General features: G+C 39.5%; 1 protein-coding gene across 1 annotated transcript; it reads right to left on the bottom strand.

Annotated features, from left to right (window-relative positions):
* Positions 1-457: 457 nt before the first annotated feature.
* Positions 458-19,987, bottom strand: tgfbr2b (transforming growth factor beta receptor 2b). The gene is made up of 7 exons (XM_079470239.1): positions 19,672-19,987; positions 14,748-14,904; positions 14,321-14,511; positions 7,900-8,693; positions 6,405-6,546; positions 2,335-2,462; positions 458-1,427 (listed from the first exon to the last, which is right to left on the bottom strand). The coding sequence occupies exons 1-7, from the start codon at positions 19,748-19,750 to the stop codon at positions 1,239-1,241; spliced, it is 1,680 nt and encodes a 559-aa protein (XP_079326365.1). The 5' UTR covers positions 19,751-19,987; the 3' UTR covers positions 458-1,238.
* Between the last annotated feature and the right edge of the window lie 590 nt (positions 19,988-20,577).

The following is a 20,577-nucleotide window of genomic DNA, read 5'->3' as shown; positions in this document are numbered from 1 at the left end:
CCATTACTTAAATATTCAACACACTGTCAAACCAAAATGTATTCAGACACCTTCAACATTTCTAACATAATCACAGTTTATTCCCTATAGTTTAGAAAATAGTAATAAATTAGTATTTTGTTATCAGATTACATCAGATAACTTTGATATGAAACGGATTAAGTTGAAATGTAATGGAAATACACAATTAGACGAATCACCAAGCAATGCTGAATTTTGTTCAGGTCAGGGTCTGAGTAATTTTTGCCGAATCTTTTCTCCATTTTATTGGAAATCCACTGTATTTAGAATTTTTGGGCAAAATGTGTTTACTTTATTTAGCTATTCTCACTAACATATATGAACTAAAGCGGCCTGCACCCACTAGTGAAACAAAGTACATCTGGTGTCCGAATCATTTTTGGTTTGACTGTATATGCTGTAATATTAAAAAGAATGTGAAACATGAAACCATTGATAGCGTCTATACTGTACATAAACGTATTTTAATCATTAAAGATTTACAATATATTACACATTAAAAGTATAAAAGTCAAAAAGAGGCACAATACTTTTCAATATATGTGTACACACTTAGAGGCACTTTGTGAATTGCAAAACACTGATTGTTACATATTTTTATTATACCAGCAATTCTCCCCTTTTTGGCTCTTTTAATTGTGTTGGCAGGTTTTTATTTCAGAAAAAAATATTTACAATACGCTTAATCTCTTTGGTTTACAAAACACCATACACTTCTTGCTAAAAGCAATAGCAAACACACACACACACACACACACACGCACGCACTCACACGCACTTGCACTGTTAAAGGCACACGCACACACATGCACGCTTAAATCTTAAATTTCACACATTCTTTCATGAATCGAAAAACTCCTGAATTGATCTGTAAAAATCCAGTCTTACAATCTCCTATGAATGGATAGTGTTGATGCAAAACATTTTCCTGATTATCTTTGGCTCTTGGTCAGCTATACGAGGAGAATACGAGTGTCTGTCCAGCTCCTCTTGCATGGCAGCGTGACCTTCCTCAGTGTGAGCTATGCATAAGAAATCTGATAAAGTGCATGAAATCTTTGGTTATGAAACGTTAAGCTTTATGAAAAGATCATATTCCCTCGCTCCACCTCACTTCCAAATCCAAACATTTAGTTTTTGCAGATCTTCGAGATCAAAAGTCGGAGGCACGGAGAGGTGTTGGCTGCTAAATCTCCAAATGCCCTGACTTTGTTCTCTCATTTGTCGTCGCTCATGCTCACAGCGCAATCTTCCAGTATCTTCTCCTCTGAGCTGCTGCAGGTGGACAGCTTGTCTATGTCGTCCTCCATTTCGTTGAAGCGCTCGGCCACGCACTGCGCCGTGAGTCGGGCCTCTGGGTCGTGGTCCCAGCACTCGTTGATGGTGGCACACACCATAGCCACGCCCTGGAGGTGAAAAAGAAGTGTTTGTGCAACTGCGCAATATTGCTTCGGGAAATACACCGAAGTGTAGTTCAACTATAATCCACCACACCTAAACCAGCTATTCAACTGACAGTTGACAAATTAAACTGTTCCCAAGGCTGCTATCAATTTTAAGAGGGCGTTCACACTGACAGCAATAGGCACCTCTAGCGAATTGCCAGCGGCTGCTACTGTATTTCTCTGTACGGTTGTCATTTGAGCTGAACTGTTGTATCCAACCACAGATATCGATCACATGAGCTTTACCGACTCCCACTGGTCATCCTTTGTGAATTTGCATAATGCACTCTGCCTAAAATACGATTGAATTGTTTTTTTACAGCACATTTGTAATGCATTTCTGTCTCGCTATTATTTAAAACAATATTGTTGGCTCCTTAAACACAAATGTTTAATGCTCTCTCATTTCGCTTTGGATAATATATTCTCCTAAATGAATAACTGTTTGAATGCCTTAAAGAAACAGTTCACCCCAAAATGAAAATTCTGTCATCCTTCTCACCCTCTTGTCATTTTAAACCTGCATGACTTTCTTGTGCAAAACACAAAAGAAGATATTTTGTTAATGTTGGTAAACAAAAACCGTTGGTTCCCCATTCACTTATGGACAAAAACGTCAATGGGGACAGACTGTTTCCTGCTACCAACATTATTCAAAATATCTTTTTTTGTGTTATGCAGAATAAAGAAAGACATACAGGTTTGAAATTACGTGACTGTGAGTAAATGATGACAGAATCTTTGTTTTGGGGTGAACTTTCCCCTTTCAAAAGAACCACGGATAACCTAAAAATGAATGCTGAAAACATCCGTCAGCAACCCTTACGCCTTTTCCAAATGTATACATCTAGGTTTTGTGCTCGCTTACCTGGTGCTTCATCCAGCTGTTGGGGATCTCCGGCCGTCCCCGGTCACGTAGCACATTGTCCTTCATGCTCTCCACACAGGGATGCTCTCGGACTTTAGAGCCGAACGGAGGTTCATAGTCCTTCACCTCTGTAAAGACACACACAGGACAATCACAAATCAGACTTTTATTATTAAACCAGGAACCTTCGTACGACTCCAACCACTTATGACTGAACGAGAAATCATTATAGGAGAGCATTTGGTGTAACAGCTGAACTGAAGTGAGACTCAAGGCTGAAATCAAGCCAACATTGAAAAAAAACCGGGATAGAAATATATTTCACAGGCTTTGGATATTTAGTCTGGTAAGGGAAAGCAAATTGTAAATTCGACAACCGTAGAAGATGAAATTTAGAAGCGCCGTCGGAATACCGACGCTACGGTAATGAAAGCCTGTTTATGAGTCATTTGTTTTGTTCATGAAAACAAATTGGTGAAATATGGGGCTAATCACTGGACTGTGCCAGAGAACTCCGAAAACCGATCCACGGCATCGTTTTCCAGACCTCGTGAAACAGCTCTCTGCAGCTGCAGACGCACATTCATATATCTGTCTACAATGCACGCACGCACGCACGCACACACACTTGACCAGAGCCAGCTATAGATAAAGCACACATGGAGTGCTATACAGGGCGAGATCCACATGAATCGCCAACAGTTTTGCAGTGATGTCCTAAACAGTGGATGGTTTTGACAAAGCTGGCCGACATATAATGCATCACCGCAAATGACTGTAGATGAGTATGTTTACATGAAAGCGGCTTGCTCTTGACTGAAGTGTATTATGTGGTTCTGCCTGGCGCTCCGGCCCACAGGAAGGGGCTTGGCCAGCATGCAGCTCGGGAAAGGAAGTGGAAGACTGTGATTGGGCCCCTACAGAGAAGCTGACTCCACAAGCGGACACATCCTGTTTTTGACAAGTGGACTTCCCCTGTTTGAGCGCTTAAACAAAATACGCCCGCCCCTGAGGTGCTGTTTGTGCTGTCCTCAATGCCCCATGCTCGGGTCTAACCTGACTGTGGTAAAACGGACAAATCTCATTCCCACGTCTTATGCATAAAGATTCAAGAGCTTATGGAGAAATGGAGGAGAAATGTCTGTCTACGACATAATAAACAACGTCTCAGCCTTTGTTTACATCTCTTCTCCATTTCTCAATTGCTCCATTGCTCAAGGGGTTCTCTCTCCTGGGCTCCACAAATGCACTGGCTATGTGTGGAATGCCGTGGTTTTTGGGAACAGATGTCCTGCTGACTGAGGCCTCCCACCCTGGACCCAGGCAGCATTATCCAGGGAAGCTCTTTTTTACTACGGTTTCCCCTTTAGATTAAGCATCTGATACCTCCACAATCCTGCGTGTCTGACTCTCTGTCTGGGAAAGTGTACATGGAAGGGAAAAAAGCAGTTAAAAACACAAGGAGTGAAGCAGCCGGTCAGGGCAGACGGAGGTGGGATTGCTGCTTGAGACTGTGACCAATTTACAGTCTGAGGCTGAACGGAGAGCAACACAGCAATGTTAACTGCCTGGAGGAATGTTACAGGCTTTAGTTTGCATAGTTGACTGTAGTTTTTCCACAGTCAGCCGACTGAAAAATGACTAAAGAAAAAATGTAAATACTATAAAAATAACAATGATCTAAAAATAAATTATTAATTATTAATAAATAAAATGTTCATACATACATAGTACGCTGAGAGTGAAAAATACTGAAGAGTTTCCGTTGAAAACAATTGAAAAACACGCTGTACTCTGGCAGAAATGCTTTGTTGGAGACAGCCCCTCGAAACTGAAATTTAAATCCAGTTGCATTATTTACATTTCTAATGTAAACTTATATGCAATTATAGAAAATACAAATAATTGAAAACCCCATCGATAATAATAGAAAAATTAAATAATTTCGTAAAAAATTAAATAAATAAATAAAACCTTGAGTGCACGCTTTTCTTATTGCATTTTGCAACATACAGTAGTTTACGAAAACACGCACACATAAAGAAAATAATACTAGTAACAATTATAGGAAAAAAATTCATAAAAAAGTCTTTTTTAAATTTTAAATGTATTTTATTATAATTTTAAAAATGGTTAGGAAAAGTATAAAAAACTTGCTGTGATAGCATTACTTATTGCATATTTGCAACATAGTTTGTGAAAATGTGAATAACAAAACAATCAAACTAATACTAACAATTATAAATGATGATAAATTGACATTTACAGATCTACAGACAATTTAAAGAAAACAATTTGCATCCTTGCAAATAGCTCGGATCTACGAGAGGCGACACGCAGTAAATCCGAGACCAGTAATAATGGATAACCACCCTGTATGTGGTCTTGCCACCTGCTAACCAGCTGCTGTATCCCACTTACCCCTCCATCATCCAGCTGGCAGCATCTCAAGTTTTTCCTCTGCTCTACTACTCTAACCTAAACCCGACCAAATCCAGGACATCCCAGCAACACACAATGAGCCAAGCAAAGACGGATTTCCGCAAAGAGTTACACAGGTCCATCATTAAACCTTCCCATTCCCAATAATAAGCAGATAACCAGGCTCAAACACCAAATTAGGATTTGTGGCTCCACATCTTCTTTGGTTAACCAATTTATTAAATACCCGACATCTAATGTTTGATGCGCAGAAGAAGCAATGCAGTCTACAACAATTGCCTTGGTCCGATACATTGCGCTTTCACCTTTTGTAGCAACTGGCTCACCACAGTGCGTCCTAAGACTTCTGATAAAAGCTGCACTTTTTAATACAACAGCAAGGGCTCTTGTTGTAGACCGACTCCGAGATGCTAGTATGTCTGTTGCTATCTTCCCTCAACACTACCGCTCAGAGCTCAGCTGGAAGCAGACAGTCTGTCTGGCTGAAAACAACTCCAGCTCTGCAGATAAGCGCTAAGCACTATGATAGTGAGACTCCTGCAACCCCCATGAACCACAGAGGGGCATGCCGGGGCATGTGGGTACAAAACACCTCGGGCATAGCGACAGAAACAAATATACACATTCAAATACAAATACAAACAAACTCTCCTGTTTAAATGCCATTACCCAAGGCATTTAAAATAAACCGACATGCCACACCTTCACGAATGCCATAACTTACATGACGTATCACTTACTGTACACCAAGCAGAATTAAGAGTTGCTCAAAGCTTTAAAGGGATGGGTCAACCAAAAGTGAACCCTCAAGTCATTCCAAACGTGTAAGACTTTGTTTTGGCCAAAAAACACTGGACCCCATTAACTTCCATTATATGGACACAAAACCACGGAGATATTCCTGAGAATATCTTATTTTGTTTCACAAAAGAAAGAGTCATATACAGATTTTGAATAACATCAGGGTGAATAAATGACAGAATTCTAATCATTCTGTAAGAAGTTTTTGCTTGTGTACTAAGTAATTGTATCACCATTTCTCACGCATCTGTTTTAATTGTCTCCAGGACCCAGTTCCAGGCTTATTGTCTGAGATATCATATGACAAAATGATAAATTCACCAATGAAAACTTTCTTCACATTACCTATCAGACACATCAATATGCACATGCGCCAGGAATATGTTAACAGCTTTCTTCCCACCTGACCAAAGAAGGCAAAATTAGAAGGATTCGCTCACATTTCACACATTCCTATCATTCCCTGAAGTGAATGAGGAGAGCTGTTTGCTGTACCATCTCTGCCGTTGAGGAACGGCTCCTCGTATAACAGAAAACTGCAAACCGGTCAAAAAGCCCATTGTGGCCCACAATGGGCTTTCCATGCAATGTACAGAAACAACAACCCAACAATGCTTGCAAGCCTAACTTCACCCCTGTTCTCCTTGCGGGACAATTATGAGATGAATGGCAAAGAATAGCATTGTCTTGAGTTCACCACTCATATTGATCTGGGAAACAGCCAACACAAATACATTTTTCATTGAACGGCAGAAATAGCTTTCCAAGTACTATAATTCCTTAGCTCCGTTTCTCAGATCCGAGTGCATGATGATTCTTGAACTCACCTCCGATAGCATTACACCTGGAGGTTATCTCCCACAGTACCAGTGCCATAGAGTAGACATCGGTTTGCTTAAAGGACTCGATGTTCTCAAGGTTGATCCTTGATTCCAGGACTTCTGGGGCCATGTATCGGGCTGTACCCACCTTAAAATGAGATATACAGAGTTATTAAAAAGCATATAAGATGGAGGCCAAAAGATTTTCAACAATTTACATCACTCTTTTTTCAAATATTATATTAAAGATGCATTAAAAATGTACTTTGGAGTACTTTATAAAGCTCAGGACAACGACTGTAAAATAACACCACAAGAGAGCATCAACAAATATTAAAGCGATAGTTCACACAAAAATGAAGATGCTGGCGTCACAATGACTTTCTTCCGCAGAACACATAATATAATTATTTTGAAAAATGTTGTTAAATGGCACCCATTGACTTTGGTATTGGTTTTGTGTCCATACAATACAAGTGAACGGATGTCCCTGCTGTTTGGTTACCAACTTTCCTCAAAATATCTTTTTTTGCATAAGAAAGCAAGTCATACAGGTTTAAAATGACAAGAGGGTGAATAAATGATGACAGAATATTTAAATGAATTACAGATAACATTATCTGATTATTCTTTGGTATAGAAGAATAAAACTCACACTCTGATACATTACGATTAGATTTTTGCCACATAATTTTGTCCAATAACTACCTGAGAAATTTAGTTTTGCTATACAAGGCATATTTTGAGGGTTTAATCTCATCTGAGGCTAATATTGTGTAAATAAAAATGATCAGTTTATTCCTGGCTTTCTTGCATCATTCAGACCGTAAATGTGAATATTTTGACGGCGCGCTGAACTACTTTCACACCTCTTTATCATATCTCTTTATCTTTTAAGTTAGGTAATAAGATGAGCTGTGTTTGTTTTAAAGAGTACAAAAGGTCACACAGACAACCCAACAAAACCCAATCAATTCAACACAGCCTGCTTAACTCACAGAATTCTTTGTTACCGACTGGAAGCAACTGAACGTCTACGCATAAGCTGGGAGAGGTGACAGCACACAGTCAGGTGACTATTTGCTAGTTCATTACTGATTCATTCGACGCGTTTTGTCTTTGCATTTTTAGCCCGTGAATCATAAATCTGAGCAGACAGCCTGAACAAAGGGCAATCACACATAAACCTGCACGCAGCGAGATGCTCGAGGGGACTTTCCCTGCAAGTTATGACAGGATGCCCCCGCCGTTGCAAATATGCACATTTTCCAAAAGAACAAATAAGCGCAGTACAAAGTTGATTGAAAAAGTGCATTTGATACAATTTGAGTTGAGGACTCCAGGGACCTTGGTGAGGAGGGATATCATCTTAAGTTTCCAAGCTTGAAGTTTAACCAACCAAAACCTAAGCTGACTTCTATTAAATCTAAATAATTACGTATGGAGATTATATATTAAGTAGGTATTAATGTACTGTATGTGTTTAGTATGTCGGTCTCACCTGTCCACTGTTGGCCAAGTCATCCACAGACAGCGAGTTGTCCAGACGAAGAGCAAGCCCAAAGTCACAAAGACAACATGTGAGGTCATTCTTCACCAGGACGTTAGAGCTCTTTAGATCTCGATGGACGATGGGCACCTTGGGCCTCCCGCAGGGGGTGTGATCACTGTGCAAGTGAGCCACACCCCGTGCCAGTGAGCACCCAAGCACGCGCAGGTCCTCCCAGCTGATGAGGTGGTGCGTGAGGTACTCCTGCAGGGTGCCCCATGGATGATAGGCGGTGATCAGCCAGTACTGTTTCTCCACCTTCCTCTCCTCGGCTGTTAAAAAGTGCAGAATGTTTTCATGCTTCAGATCGATGTCTGAGAAAATTTCTTTTTCATTTTTCCAGGATGCATACTCTTCATATGGGAAAATCTTCACCGCTACAGTCTCGAACTGCTCGGAGGGACTCTGCCTGAGCTTGGCTTTGTAGACTTCTGCAAATCGGCCCTTGCCCACCTGCAGGTCCAACTCAATGGGGAGAGGTTCTGTGTTATGATTGAGGTTGTTAGCATGCGTGGAGCTACTATCCGAACGGTCGTCGTCCATCATGATGGCACAAGCGTCGCTGCAGTCTAGAGGACTTTTCGGGCCCTTGCGTTTGGATAGCTTTTTGGTCTCCCACTCGTCAAGTTTTCGGCGACGGTAGATGCGATACCAGTAGAAAGAGGCGATGACCAGCACAGCCAGAACCACCAGAGGCAGTAAACTAACCAGGATTACTAAAACCACTTGGATTCCCTGAGACAAAGCTGAAAAATGGAAATGTTTACATTAACTTTTTGAATGCAACCATCAGAGCTCTTTGTGAATCAATATTCAATATCAACCATTGGCATACTGTATAACATAGTATACATTTGGAATCCTTTAATATAGGAAAACCATTTTTTTAGAGCTCAACTCTAGCAAATACATTTTTCGGTTTAACTTAATATTGTATTTTTTTTGAAGACCCTTGTTGTAAGAGATGGAAGGGTGGTTTGGTGTATTGGTTAAAATTCAGGGCTGGTAACTGAAGCCATCATCATTGCGTCCTTGCTAAATAGACCCTGCCAAACTGCAACTTACAAAATTCAGAGCCATTTTCAAATGATCCATAGCTGCCTATACAATACAAATGTGTAGACATTTCATCTGACAAAAGGGAGGCTGCAAGGCTCGAAAACACAAGTCTGTTCCTTAACTGTGTCCTTCCAGGAAAAGTTACCCTGCTGCTGTGCTTGCCAACCTTGAGATTGGCTTGGAAACCATAGTAAAGCAGGTTCAATCCAGAGACAAGTGAGACCTGCCAGCTACGTGGGCAGAGAGTGGAGTCAGTGTGTAGCCTGTCTGCATTCTTCATCACACAGACACGCCTCATCCAGACAGACGTATAAAGAACAGAAAGGGATACACAGCACAGGCACATGGAAGCACAGCCAAACTTTGGCAAACGGAGCAACCAGTAAACACATGCAAGAAGCATAGAGTCGTTTTTGGGAAGGCCCAACTGTTCTTACAGACATGGGACAGAAACTTCTACGTGAGCCAAACAACCAATATAAACATGCATGAAATCACCAGCCAAATAAACCAGGACGCCAGCCACAGTTCCAGACCATGACATTATCAACCAATGGCAAACACTATACCACTGGCTCTGTGGCTAGGTCTTTGGAACACAAAGTGGATTAAGCCCGGTGTGAATTTAAAGGTCCAGGGTATAAAATTTAGCAGCATCTAGCGGCCAGGTTGCGAATTGCAACCAACGACTCACTCCACCCCTCCCTTTTGAAGCACTACAGTGGCTGACACAGGAGTAAGATAGTGTATTTTATAAAACGCGCTCTATAGAGCAGTTTGTCCGTTTAGGGCTACTGTAGAAACAAAATGGCAAATTTCATACAAGGGGACCCGCGGTGTATATAGATAGAAATAGCTCATTCTAAGGTAATAAAAATCTAACGCTTCATTATATATAGATCTTAATACACCTCTGAAGACATAGTTATATATATGATATTGCATTTCTGTCAATAGATCCAAAAAAATTACACACTGGACCTTTAAAGGATTCTCAAATGGGGGTTTAGGGGACAAATCAATAACCAGGTTTTTCATTAGTAGTAATGCTAAAGCAATTACTAGTGTTCATAGGTAAGGTTGATGGATTTTTAACAAATCCCATTGCCTGAGGTAATAACTTTGATGTCTAACTCACATTGTTTGTATTACAGATGTCAATGACCTCTACGGGGCTATTAGTTTCCCATGCAATCAGACTTAAACACCTTATCAAGTTGCCAGTTCCTCAAAATTCCATACCATGATGTAAAGGATTGGCCGGATCTTGCTTTGTTTCTTGATCATTTTGATTCCTATAAAGCAATTGCAACATAATCTAGACAGAACACTCTAATTTCCTGAAGGTTCTAACAAATTCTGTCCACCCTCTTGTGTGCAAATGATCAGCTGGAAACCAGCTTCAGCCTGCTTTAAATTTCTGGCTGGACATGTTGCGTGTTTCCATTTGAAAATGTCAGAATTTAAATTGGCGATTCCCAGATGTACAAGTTTTCGCTGTTTTCAGATCCACGTCCTGGTGTGGGTTTAAAGTGCTCTAAAAACCTGCCAGACTGAGATCAGTAACATGCGAAAGACAGGCCTGTTACTGTTTGTTTGTTATGGCTACGACTTTGTTTTATAGAATGGCTCACGCCGCAAACAAGTCTAGGTTCTCCTCACAAACACCGTCTTGGTCTCTCGTTCGTTTTCTCGCCGTGACTCAGACCTCTGTAAGTATCTGCTCTATAACCAGAGGCGCAGATTCTTCAGTATGTGAATGTGGGTGTGTTCATAACTGTACATACAGTTCTTCTCATCACTTAACACAGACGGCAGGATGGTTTGAAAGGATTTTACACATTAAGCATTTTGTTTTAAGTTCTACTCCAAAGAAGCCATCCAATAGATTTTGTAAATTGCACAAGTCGTGTGATAATACGAAGGATAAGTTGATCATATGCAACTTCTTCAGGGAACCAAGAGATTATTTAACGTTATTATTCTTACCTACAGGATTTTGCAAGGGTTACGTAAAGTTATGAGCAGAACTTCACGTGCACGTCAGGGATGAAAATAAAAATCCAAACAGACAGAAACTCAACGTTCCTTCCTCTGTGTTCTTCTTTCCATCAAAATAACAGATGATTAAAGATCATCTGATTAGAAGCATACTGTCCGGCAGGAAATATTCCAACTAATCGCAGACACATGCTTTCACTCATTTGTCACATCATCCACAAGATCAGAGAAGGAGTATTTTGGCATCTATCACTTCGTGTTTGTATTACATTAAGATGAACTAGCGCATGTAAATTTGACATCTAGAAATATGCACAGCACATGCATAAAACACCAGTTAAACATCTTTCTTCAAATCAGCAATGTGAATGAAAAGATATGTTAACAATAAATTATGCAATGTCATAACACGTCGTTTTTAAAATCGCAACATTTTCAACCATTGCAAACCACAGTTGCAAAAATATAAACTGTCGCTTACTGTAAACAGGAAATCAGTTCAAATGAAACTTCAGCATCAGCCACTAACAACGTGTGAATCTCATTCTGTGTGATACTGTAACGGTACTGTACACGAACTGTTTTATCATGATAAAAAGCAAGCAAAGCTTCCAAGACCTCTAAATCGAGACGACTCTAAGATTCCATATCCATGTACCTTCCTATCAGCCAATCAAGTTTACAAGTTGAAAACAGAAAACCATGTGTGAAAAAGAGCGCATCACAGGAAAGAAGCAAACATGTCTACTCCAATCTGTGAAAACAATCGATATCATCACAATAAAAATATATTTTCACAAACCGTTTACAACCGTGTGCACTTGTATAAGTCAGCGGTTCTCAAACCGGGTCCTTGCGCCCCCCGGCTCTGTATATTTTGTATGTTTCTCTTATCTGCCTTGAGAGGTTTGTTCATTCCTGCGAAGTGGACATCACTGGATATTCTGGCACGAGACGTGACTACTACTCAGGATTACAATTATTTCTGTAGTTAGTTTTGTCTGTGTGTGAAGACGCTAGTCGTGTAGCGCAAATCTGTGTTCTTAAACTTCAGCTGATTTCCTGTGTGCTGGGAGTAGAGAGCAGTGCACACTGTGTAGGTACAGAACAAGACGCTTATCACTGTAAACGTGCAGGCTCTCAGGCACAGTTAATGTCATAAAAATGTAACGGTCCGGGAAAACAATGCCTGGCATTTCTGAAGAAATATGCCATGGAGCCGTTCAATTAAGTAAACATGGACTTCCTGCGATACTTCCTCACTCAGGCAGGCATTGAGGCCTCCCACCACTGGATGAAATTACAGCATTTGTGCACTGCTTCAACATACCCAATGCAACATTACATCAACACCTGCTCTCAAGCCATCTTTCTGTGATGTAGCTATACGTGTAAATATACACCCATGGTTTGAAATATTGGTTTGTCTTCTTCACCCCACAACAAGTCCCTTCACACATACATGGCTCTGGAATAGGTTTCATTTTAATAAAAGCTTTAGCGAACATCCTGTCAAATATTTCAAATACTCTTCCTGTAAAAACGAACATGTGGATTTTTAAACCAGAGCTCATCTTACCAAACGTGCTAAACTCTCCAAATAGTGGTAAATACGGTTATTTTAAAGCGTGTCTAGTGCACACAGCTGTTTTGCCATGTGGTTATGATGTCTTTGCTTCAAGTTACACAGACAGGAAACCACATGTCTGAAATCCACAGCCGTCCATACAGCCAAAGCCAATAGAAAGTTTGCTTTACACAGGGCAGCCCGGACAGCAACAGCGCAGCTGCTTTCAACCGTCATGACTGCATGTTGTATGTGTTTTAAACAACCTGCGCTGGCATACCAATGCGTGCCACAAGCTCTACGAGCCAATGCTAAATAGATAGCATTGTACGCTAATGCATTTTTCCACATTGACCGTACGCGCTGTAGTTATGCAGCAGGGGTTTGTGCTCGGATAATTTATCGAAAAAAGGTGTTTTTATACAGTGTTTTACAAAACAAAAATATATGTGAATATACGGGAAAATATATTGCAGTATATTAAAGGCGGGATGTCCGATTTGTCTTAGCCGTTGTTGATGTTCAAATCACCAAAACAAACACACCCCTACCTCCATCTTTCGCTTACGTCAACACTCGGCTCGACTAATGTCCGTCCGGTGCACCTTACTGCTGATTGGCTACAAGGTTATTTTGGTACTCGGCCCGACTTTGTCTAAACAAGCCTGATTTGGAAATCGGACACCCCCTTTAAATAATATATTTCTATATATCGGAATTATACACTTTTGGTATTATACACTTTTTTATGAAGCGGACATTATTTATATACATTCAATATATTGTAACATTAACAACGTATTCATCTGCTTTCAGATATACGGTATATTAAAAGGTTTAATATGTTGACTCTCAATGTAATAAAATAGAGTTATTTGCATCACACAGGGCAGCGTGCTTGCTTTAAAGGGGTCCGCTGAAAAATGAAAATTCTGCCATTAATTACTCACCATCAAGACTTTTGACCAGCCTAGTACATCCCTTAATCTTGGCAAAGCGAATGAAGATTATCATATTATTTCTATATCTATTTCTTCTATTAAGATGAAATAAAGAATGAAGTTCAGGAGCTTTCTGAATCCTGCCCATAGACAGCAACACATCTGACTTTCAAAGCGTAGAAAATCAGTCGGGTTGCTGTCTTTGGGCTGTCTAAGGTATGTCCTAATCTTTTCGAAGGACTTGAGGGTGAGTAATTCATGGCAGAATTTCCCTTTGACACTAGATATTTCTCTTAAGACAGAACAGAGAAATCATTATTCACACAACATTTACTCAATATTTTCATAGCTCAAGGGAGAACATATTCACCACAGAGAGGTGAGATGTAGGCTGTCACGTGAAAAGCTTCGTGGGGGCTTAGAAAGCTGTTCTGGTTTCGCTAACCAATTAGCATCCCTGCTATAAGAGGCCACTTGGGGAAAACAGAATGCATGCATACCTATAAAACACATACACCTACGAACGGTTTCTTACATGCACATACTGTAGAAACTCCAGTTGCATGTGCCATGAAATGGGAATTTGCAACCTTTTTTCACACTTTTGTTCACACTTTGCTTTCAGCTACAAATAATAGTGTTTTACTGTTAAGGTTAAGAGGCTTGCTCATAGGTTAAAAAGCTTCAAACGTACAATGCTTCAGTTACCAACCCAAAGTGACTACACCACCCGTTTAACCCAAACAGATAAACCTGAAGTAAAACACAGGACTTGAAAGATAAAGAGATATGAAGGTAAACTAACGTGCAGTGAATAGCAGAAGGGAATTGCACTCTTCATCGTTGCAGGAGCAGATGTGGATTGGGCCGCTGTTCGATATTCTCGCTTTCATCTCACACTTGGTGTCGTTGTAGTCGTCCAACATGATGCCATAGATCGGTTTAGAGGGGCTGTGACACATTGTCTCAATAGTGTTGTTGCTATCGTTTGTCCTCCTAAAATTCAGACCCACGCAAACACACAGATTACAAGAAACGACAAACACAGTTCCACATTTCAGACACAGCTTCTATCCCACTAGTCTCAAAGAAGAATATTAGCTACATCTGTGAGCAAGATGTATGGTTAATTTTTAATGATCTGTCATATGAGACAGTTGTTTTACACTTGTGTACAGCAGATGTTTGATTATTATAAGATGTTGAAGCAATACTCTGGAGTAGAAACGTACCAGATAGCCACACATATCTCATCTGGCTTTTCACAGATGGCCGTGATGTTGCAGTTGCTTACACAGGTGTCAGTACCATAGCAGGTGGATGGCTTTGTGTCACAGAACTTACACAACTGATGGACCTGAAAGGAATTCTGTATAAGACCCATTCCACCTAAAACAACAAACAAACAAACAATGTCAAATTTCACATAAGTCTTTATTCTGTGTTTGGTGAAGTGGGCAATGATGATTCACTTTCAAAATAACACACCAGGCCCGGTACTAGGCTTGGGGGGGGGGTGGTTGGATTGGTATTGCATATCATATAATATGCATTACATTACATATAATCAAGAGTATATTTTGTTATTAAATTGACAGATTGTTTAATAGAGAATACAAGCAATATAATATACTACTTATATATATATATATATATATATATATACATACACACACATACACAAGCAGTATAAGCAATATATAGGCTATTAAATAGAGTCAACCTAAAAAACATTTTACATTAAATGAAAGTAAAAACCAATTTGTTATACCAATGAATGACTCAGAGTGACCGAACAGCTCAACAACTCCATAGAGATTATAGATTGTCTGTGATGGTAAACTATTCTTATGCCACTGCCTAATCTGTAAATCTAGAAACCCCCAAAAGTTTAAGAACGCACATTTGTTAATGGTTTAGTGTTATATGATAATTTCTAAGGCTTTGTTCTGTGCGTATGGTTTCTCAGTGTATGCCTCTGTATTGCATGTATGTGTATATGTGAGTGAGTGTTTTTAGCCAATCCACATGAAGTCGTAAAACGGCATTACGTAATGTGTTTGTTTAGCTGGTCTTTAACGTACCACACACACCTTCTATAGTAACCCATTCCTGTGATAAAGTGCCACACTGGCTCTCTGGGACTGAATAGGACATTAGATCTACCGGAGTGGAAATTAATTTTAACAGACAGCAAACTAAAACTTAACCAGCTAAAAGTTTTCTGCAGAAAATCAGCCTGTATTTTACATTAATCTCAAGGGCAGCCAAGGTTTTAGAGCCACTCGTAGTAAATGTCATGTCACTCTGAAGCTGTGTTGGGCTAGTTACTCTGAAATAGTCATTAATAATTTGTATGATATATTTAGTTTAATTACATCGGAGGTAACTGTAATTAAATTACAGAAAAAATTGAGTAAACACAAAAACATGCACAGTCCCATACAGCATCACAAACAACTACAGAACAGGTATATTTCCTAAATTTGACAGTCAATGGCAAAACATGTAAAGAAAAACACCCAAAATGGCATTTGTTTGAAAATGTATGTTTGTGAAAATACCTAGATACTTGAAATGACTTGACATCCATGAGCAAGTCCTAAGTAGACCATTACCAACCAGCATAACCTTGACCCCTTGGTTGACCCCAATCATAAGCGCTATTATTTTGGCCACTATTGAAATCACAATTATTTAATATGATTACTCATTGACTTTGGAAACATTATTAAATAACACATTTATAAAATATTGATATCGATTGTAAAAAATAGACCAAATAAAATAGAATAAGGCATAACTACATACATTTCCATTAATAATTAAAATAAATTAGATCAACAATGTTATGCACTGAAATCTCCTAAAGACTCAATTCATCACATCTGACTATACGCACTACTGTAAAGCAAAGCGATGAGCTGTTTAAATGTATGCATTTGGCAGATGCTTTTACCCAAAGCGACAATCCTTGCAAAATAGAATGCATACGAACCGTTTTACCTCCAAAATTTTGCCAAAATTGCCACATCAGGTTATTTGCTAATGTTAAGTCAAACTAAAGGCAATGTTTATCTGTTAATTGTCAGTGTAAACACACATATCAGGAACAAATCACCCAACCCTAAATGGAAACATTGAATCTCTGCAGAATAGTGTCTGATATATTGAGGACAGTAAAGCAGCATTCCAGACACTATGGAGACATTATGGCATGACCTTTGACCTCTACTTTCCCTTAACAGAGCTCTCTCCAATTCTTTCTCTGGAAAGGATGGATCAGGCGACCCTGCCGAGGAAGGAAACACAGATAGGGCGGATGTGGGCTTTCCTTCCATAGCTAAACCAACCAGGACACTTCTACTGCAACACCTTTACTGAAAAGATAGTGTGTGGCTAAAGCGGAGCACACATTTTAAAACATCACCATGTATTAAAATGGTCAATGATCAATTTTACGGGTTTAAATGTCAGGAGGCATGATTGAGAAACAAAAATGACTGTATTTACAAACACATGGCCAAGTGTCATTTTTGGATAACTGGGCTCTGTCTTTTGGAGTAGAACAGATGAGCAGAGCTGTGCCTTTTTAGTTTCTGGTTCATTGAATCAAGCCAAGAGGGGACTGCGTCGGCCACGAGGATAGAAAGACTAATATGGTCAAATAAGATGCAGCCGTTTTGAGATTATGCGACCCCTCCTCATCTCAAGAAGGCTATTTTTGAGTTTTTGACGCAGGGGCCCAAGAAGGCTTCGGTAAACATAAGTGCAGATTCACAACCTCCCTCCACTAGTCGAGCTTCTTCGTCCAACAAAGATGCTTTTTACTCCCAAGCACTGCTCTCTCCATATCTACAGTCGGGCTTGACTGGACAACTTTATATACTGAAAACCCATTACCTCAGACATTTCCTTTGGACAGCGTAGTCGCTAAATCACTATGCACTGGCATAGGTCACCTTACTGAGCTTTAGTATACTGTACAGCCAAAATTATTACATTATACACGCGGAGGACCAGAGTGGAAATTACTTCTAGCAGTTTAATGCTTTAAAGTGTTTTATCTGGTTAAAACCAGCCTTTGGTAAACATGAAAACAAGATGTCTCTTAAGGCCCTGTACTTTGCGATAAGCAGTGAGTGTACAGGCCTAGATATGGGAAACGGGCATCAGGGATTCTCAGAGACCTCAGAGAAAGATATAATGCTTGTAAACAAACAGTGCTTTGACACCATTGACTACCATAGTAGGAAAAATTACAACGGTAGTCAAAAGGACCCCAGAACTGTTTGCTTTTCTACATTCTTCAAAATATCTTTGTGAAATGTATACAGATTTGGAAAGTTTCATTTTTAAGTAAACTGTTCCTTTAAGTTTGATTTGCCACTAAAACTATAGAAATTCAGAGAAGACCATTCGAATAGCATTCATAGCTAAACTTTCACTTTCAAATAGGAAAAACCAAGAGTATGTGTGCGGTGTAAAAACTGACAGTGTTCATTACCAAGCGCGTGTGGGATGTCATCGCTCAAAATGACTTATGTGAGCAGATGAGAACAACAAAGAAACACCATGTAAAAACAGGAAGGCAAGGGCCGTACCTGCACACGAGGGCATCTGACGTTATTTGTAATGCCTAAACCGGATAAAACTCCTGCACATGGACCAAACATTGCAAACACAGCGCTAGTGTTTTGCAGCAGTGGAGTGTGCAAAGTAACATGCAGCCAAGCAAGGAAGTGGCAAAGATGTAAACCGACATCTGGAAACTATGATTTCTGTAAGAAATCTCTCAAAAAGTTACTTCTTCCAGGTCTGTGGGACAAACATATCCTTCTATAGAGCGCTGGATAACCACAGGCGTGAGTTGGGGAGGAGTTCAGTGAGTGTAATTAGTGTCTAAAGTAACCTGTAATCACAGAAGCTGAAATGAATGACAAGACACAGAGAGATAAACTATTTACACCGGGGGATAGATGATGCTGGGTTGCTTTAAATGGAGAAACGTCCTATTGTACACTATCACACACTTACATGTTATGCGCCGTATGTTTTTTGTCTGAGTGTAAATAAGGGCGCTCACTTGTGCACACAGCGAATAACTGATACAGTCTATCGAAGGTAAAAAGTCATGCACAGCTGTTACTTTCAATACAATGTCAAATTTCAAAGTTTAAAGATGGAATGAATTTCATTAAAAATCTAAAATCGAATTTCCGTTCATAATTATAGTAACAATCGCACAGTAATGATAGAAAACATAGTTTAGCCATCATATTCGTAGGTAAACTAAGTTTTACTATAATAAAAAAAACGTCTTTCATTCTCCTAATGGTTTACCACCATAGTGTTGTGGTACCCAGGCTTGTTTTGCTCAAACAAAAGTACTGCATTGAAAGACACAAGAAAGCAACGTATAAAACATCAAAGTTGCATTTAGCAATTATTTAGTATCATGGTAGGTATATATTTTAATACCATAGTGTAACCGTTAAGTGATACCATTGTAGGCTACCATGGTATATATTTATAGAACCTATGGAAATGTGCAACAGTTGTATAAAACGGAATAAGAGTGTGGTTGTGTGTTTCGGCAGAATGATATTTCATCATCGTTGTATAACAAAGTTAAAAATAGTTAAAATCCGGTAACTATAATCATTTTACGTGCAACGTACTGCAAATAGAGTTAAGTGGTTAAATTACATCCATAAAACAAACAAGGCCAACTTCTTGTTTGTTTGTTTTCCGTACAACGACACTTCACAACACAAGAGAACACAAGTCACACACCAACGTAATGCACCAAAATAACGGTTTGAAAGCACTGCATGAGTCACTCAACAACACGACGTGGAAAGTCGATAAAACACAATAAATACAAAATCCAGAATGTGAACACTTGAGCATTATAACCGGTACTGTGCTTTATACATATGCCGCTTTTTATGCCGCTCTTACATAACTACGTCAGCGTTAAAAAGCGATCACCTGTTACAAAAGTAGCAAAAGTTACAAAACAAACCCTACATTATAAACCCGGATTATATATATATATATATATATATGCGGCTCTCCTCCGGTCTGAAGACACGCACATAACGTTACCTGCCAACTCGAGGAGTGCGTAACAATGTGTCAACTCAAACTCACCGACTCCGCAGCGAACCATAAGAACCGTAGAGATTAAAAATGTTCCCCAACACAGCGAAGAAAGGCGATGTGGCTCCATCACAAACGCGCCCTCGCATGAATACGAATGCGATCCGGCTGGGGTCGTTTGATCAGATTTCGGCGGTGATCCGGAGAGATCTCATGCCGTTGAAGGGAACAGTCGCAGCTCGAGAGTCAGTCAGTCAGTCAGTGGGGTTGAGTCACTACATTTTGCTCTAGTGAAACAGGAAATCTTGGAGAAAGGGCAGGACTCTCCTCCTTCACGACACACTTTGACTTCAGCCTGTAATTATGCGTATGCCTTCACGTCTAATTTTATTGCGAGAGACTTTAAATGGCACTTTGACGGTATTCGTGGGATCTGTGTCGTTTTTGACGATGTGTTGTTGTTTTCTTTTTAAGACGGTTAAAGTGGAAACGTATACTTTTTTAGAGTGCCCTTTTTACAAATAGCTATTTTAAGAAAAATAAGACGGAAGTTTAGAAGATAAATGGAGATCAGCATATAAATAACCCGTGTTAACAGCTTGGAGATATAGAAACTATAGAACCCTGCACAGAACACAACATAACATTTTAATGGTTAAAATGGGAATTGAATTGGTCTTAATGGAAACTATAATGGTGTCTTCTGGTATGTGATGGGATCAATAACATCCCATTAATAGAATCCATCAAAATAACGCCCAAAACACACTGCAAAAATTGTTTAAATTGAATATATTTGAATGGAAACCATTAGAATTTATGTGATGGTTTATCTTGAATTATTTTTCAATTAAAACCATTAGAAAATTCCATTAGGTATCCTTTGTGTTTTGGGACTTGTTCCAGTATAGGATTCAATGTACTGGTTTCCATCCACCAGTTAACATCATACGAATA

Source organism: Barbatula barbatula (genome assembly GCF_947034865.1).
Source record: "Barbatula barbatula genome assembly, chromosome: 12".
Lineage (NCBI taxonomy): Eukaryota > Metazoa > Chordata > Actinopteri > Cypriniformes > Nemacheilidae > Barbatula > Barbatula barbatula.
This window is presented reverse-complemented; position numbering and strand designations above follow the sequence as displayed.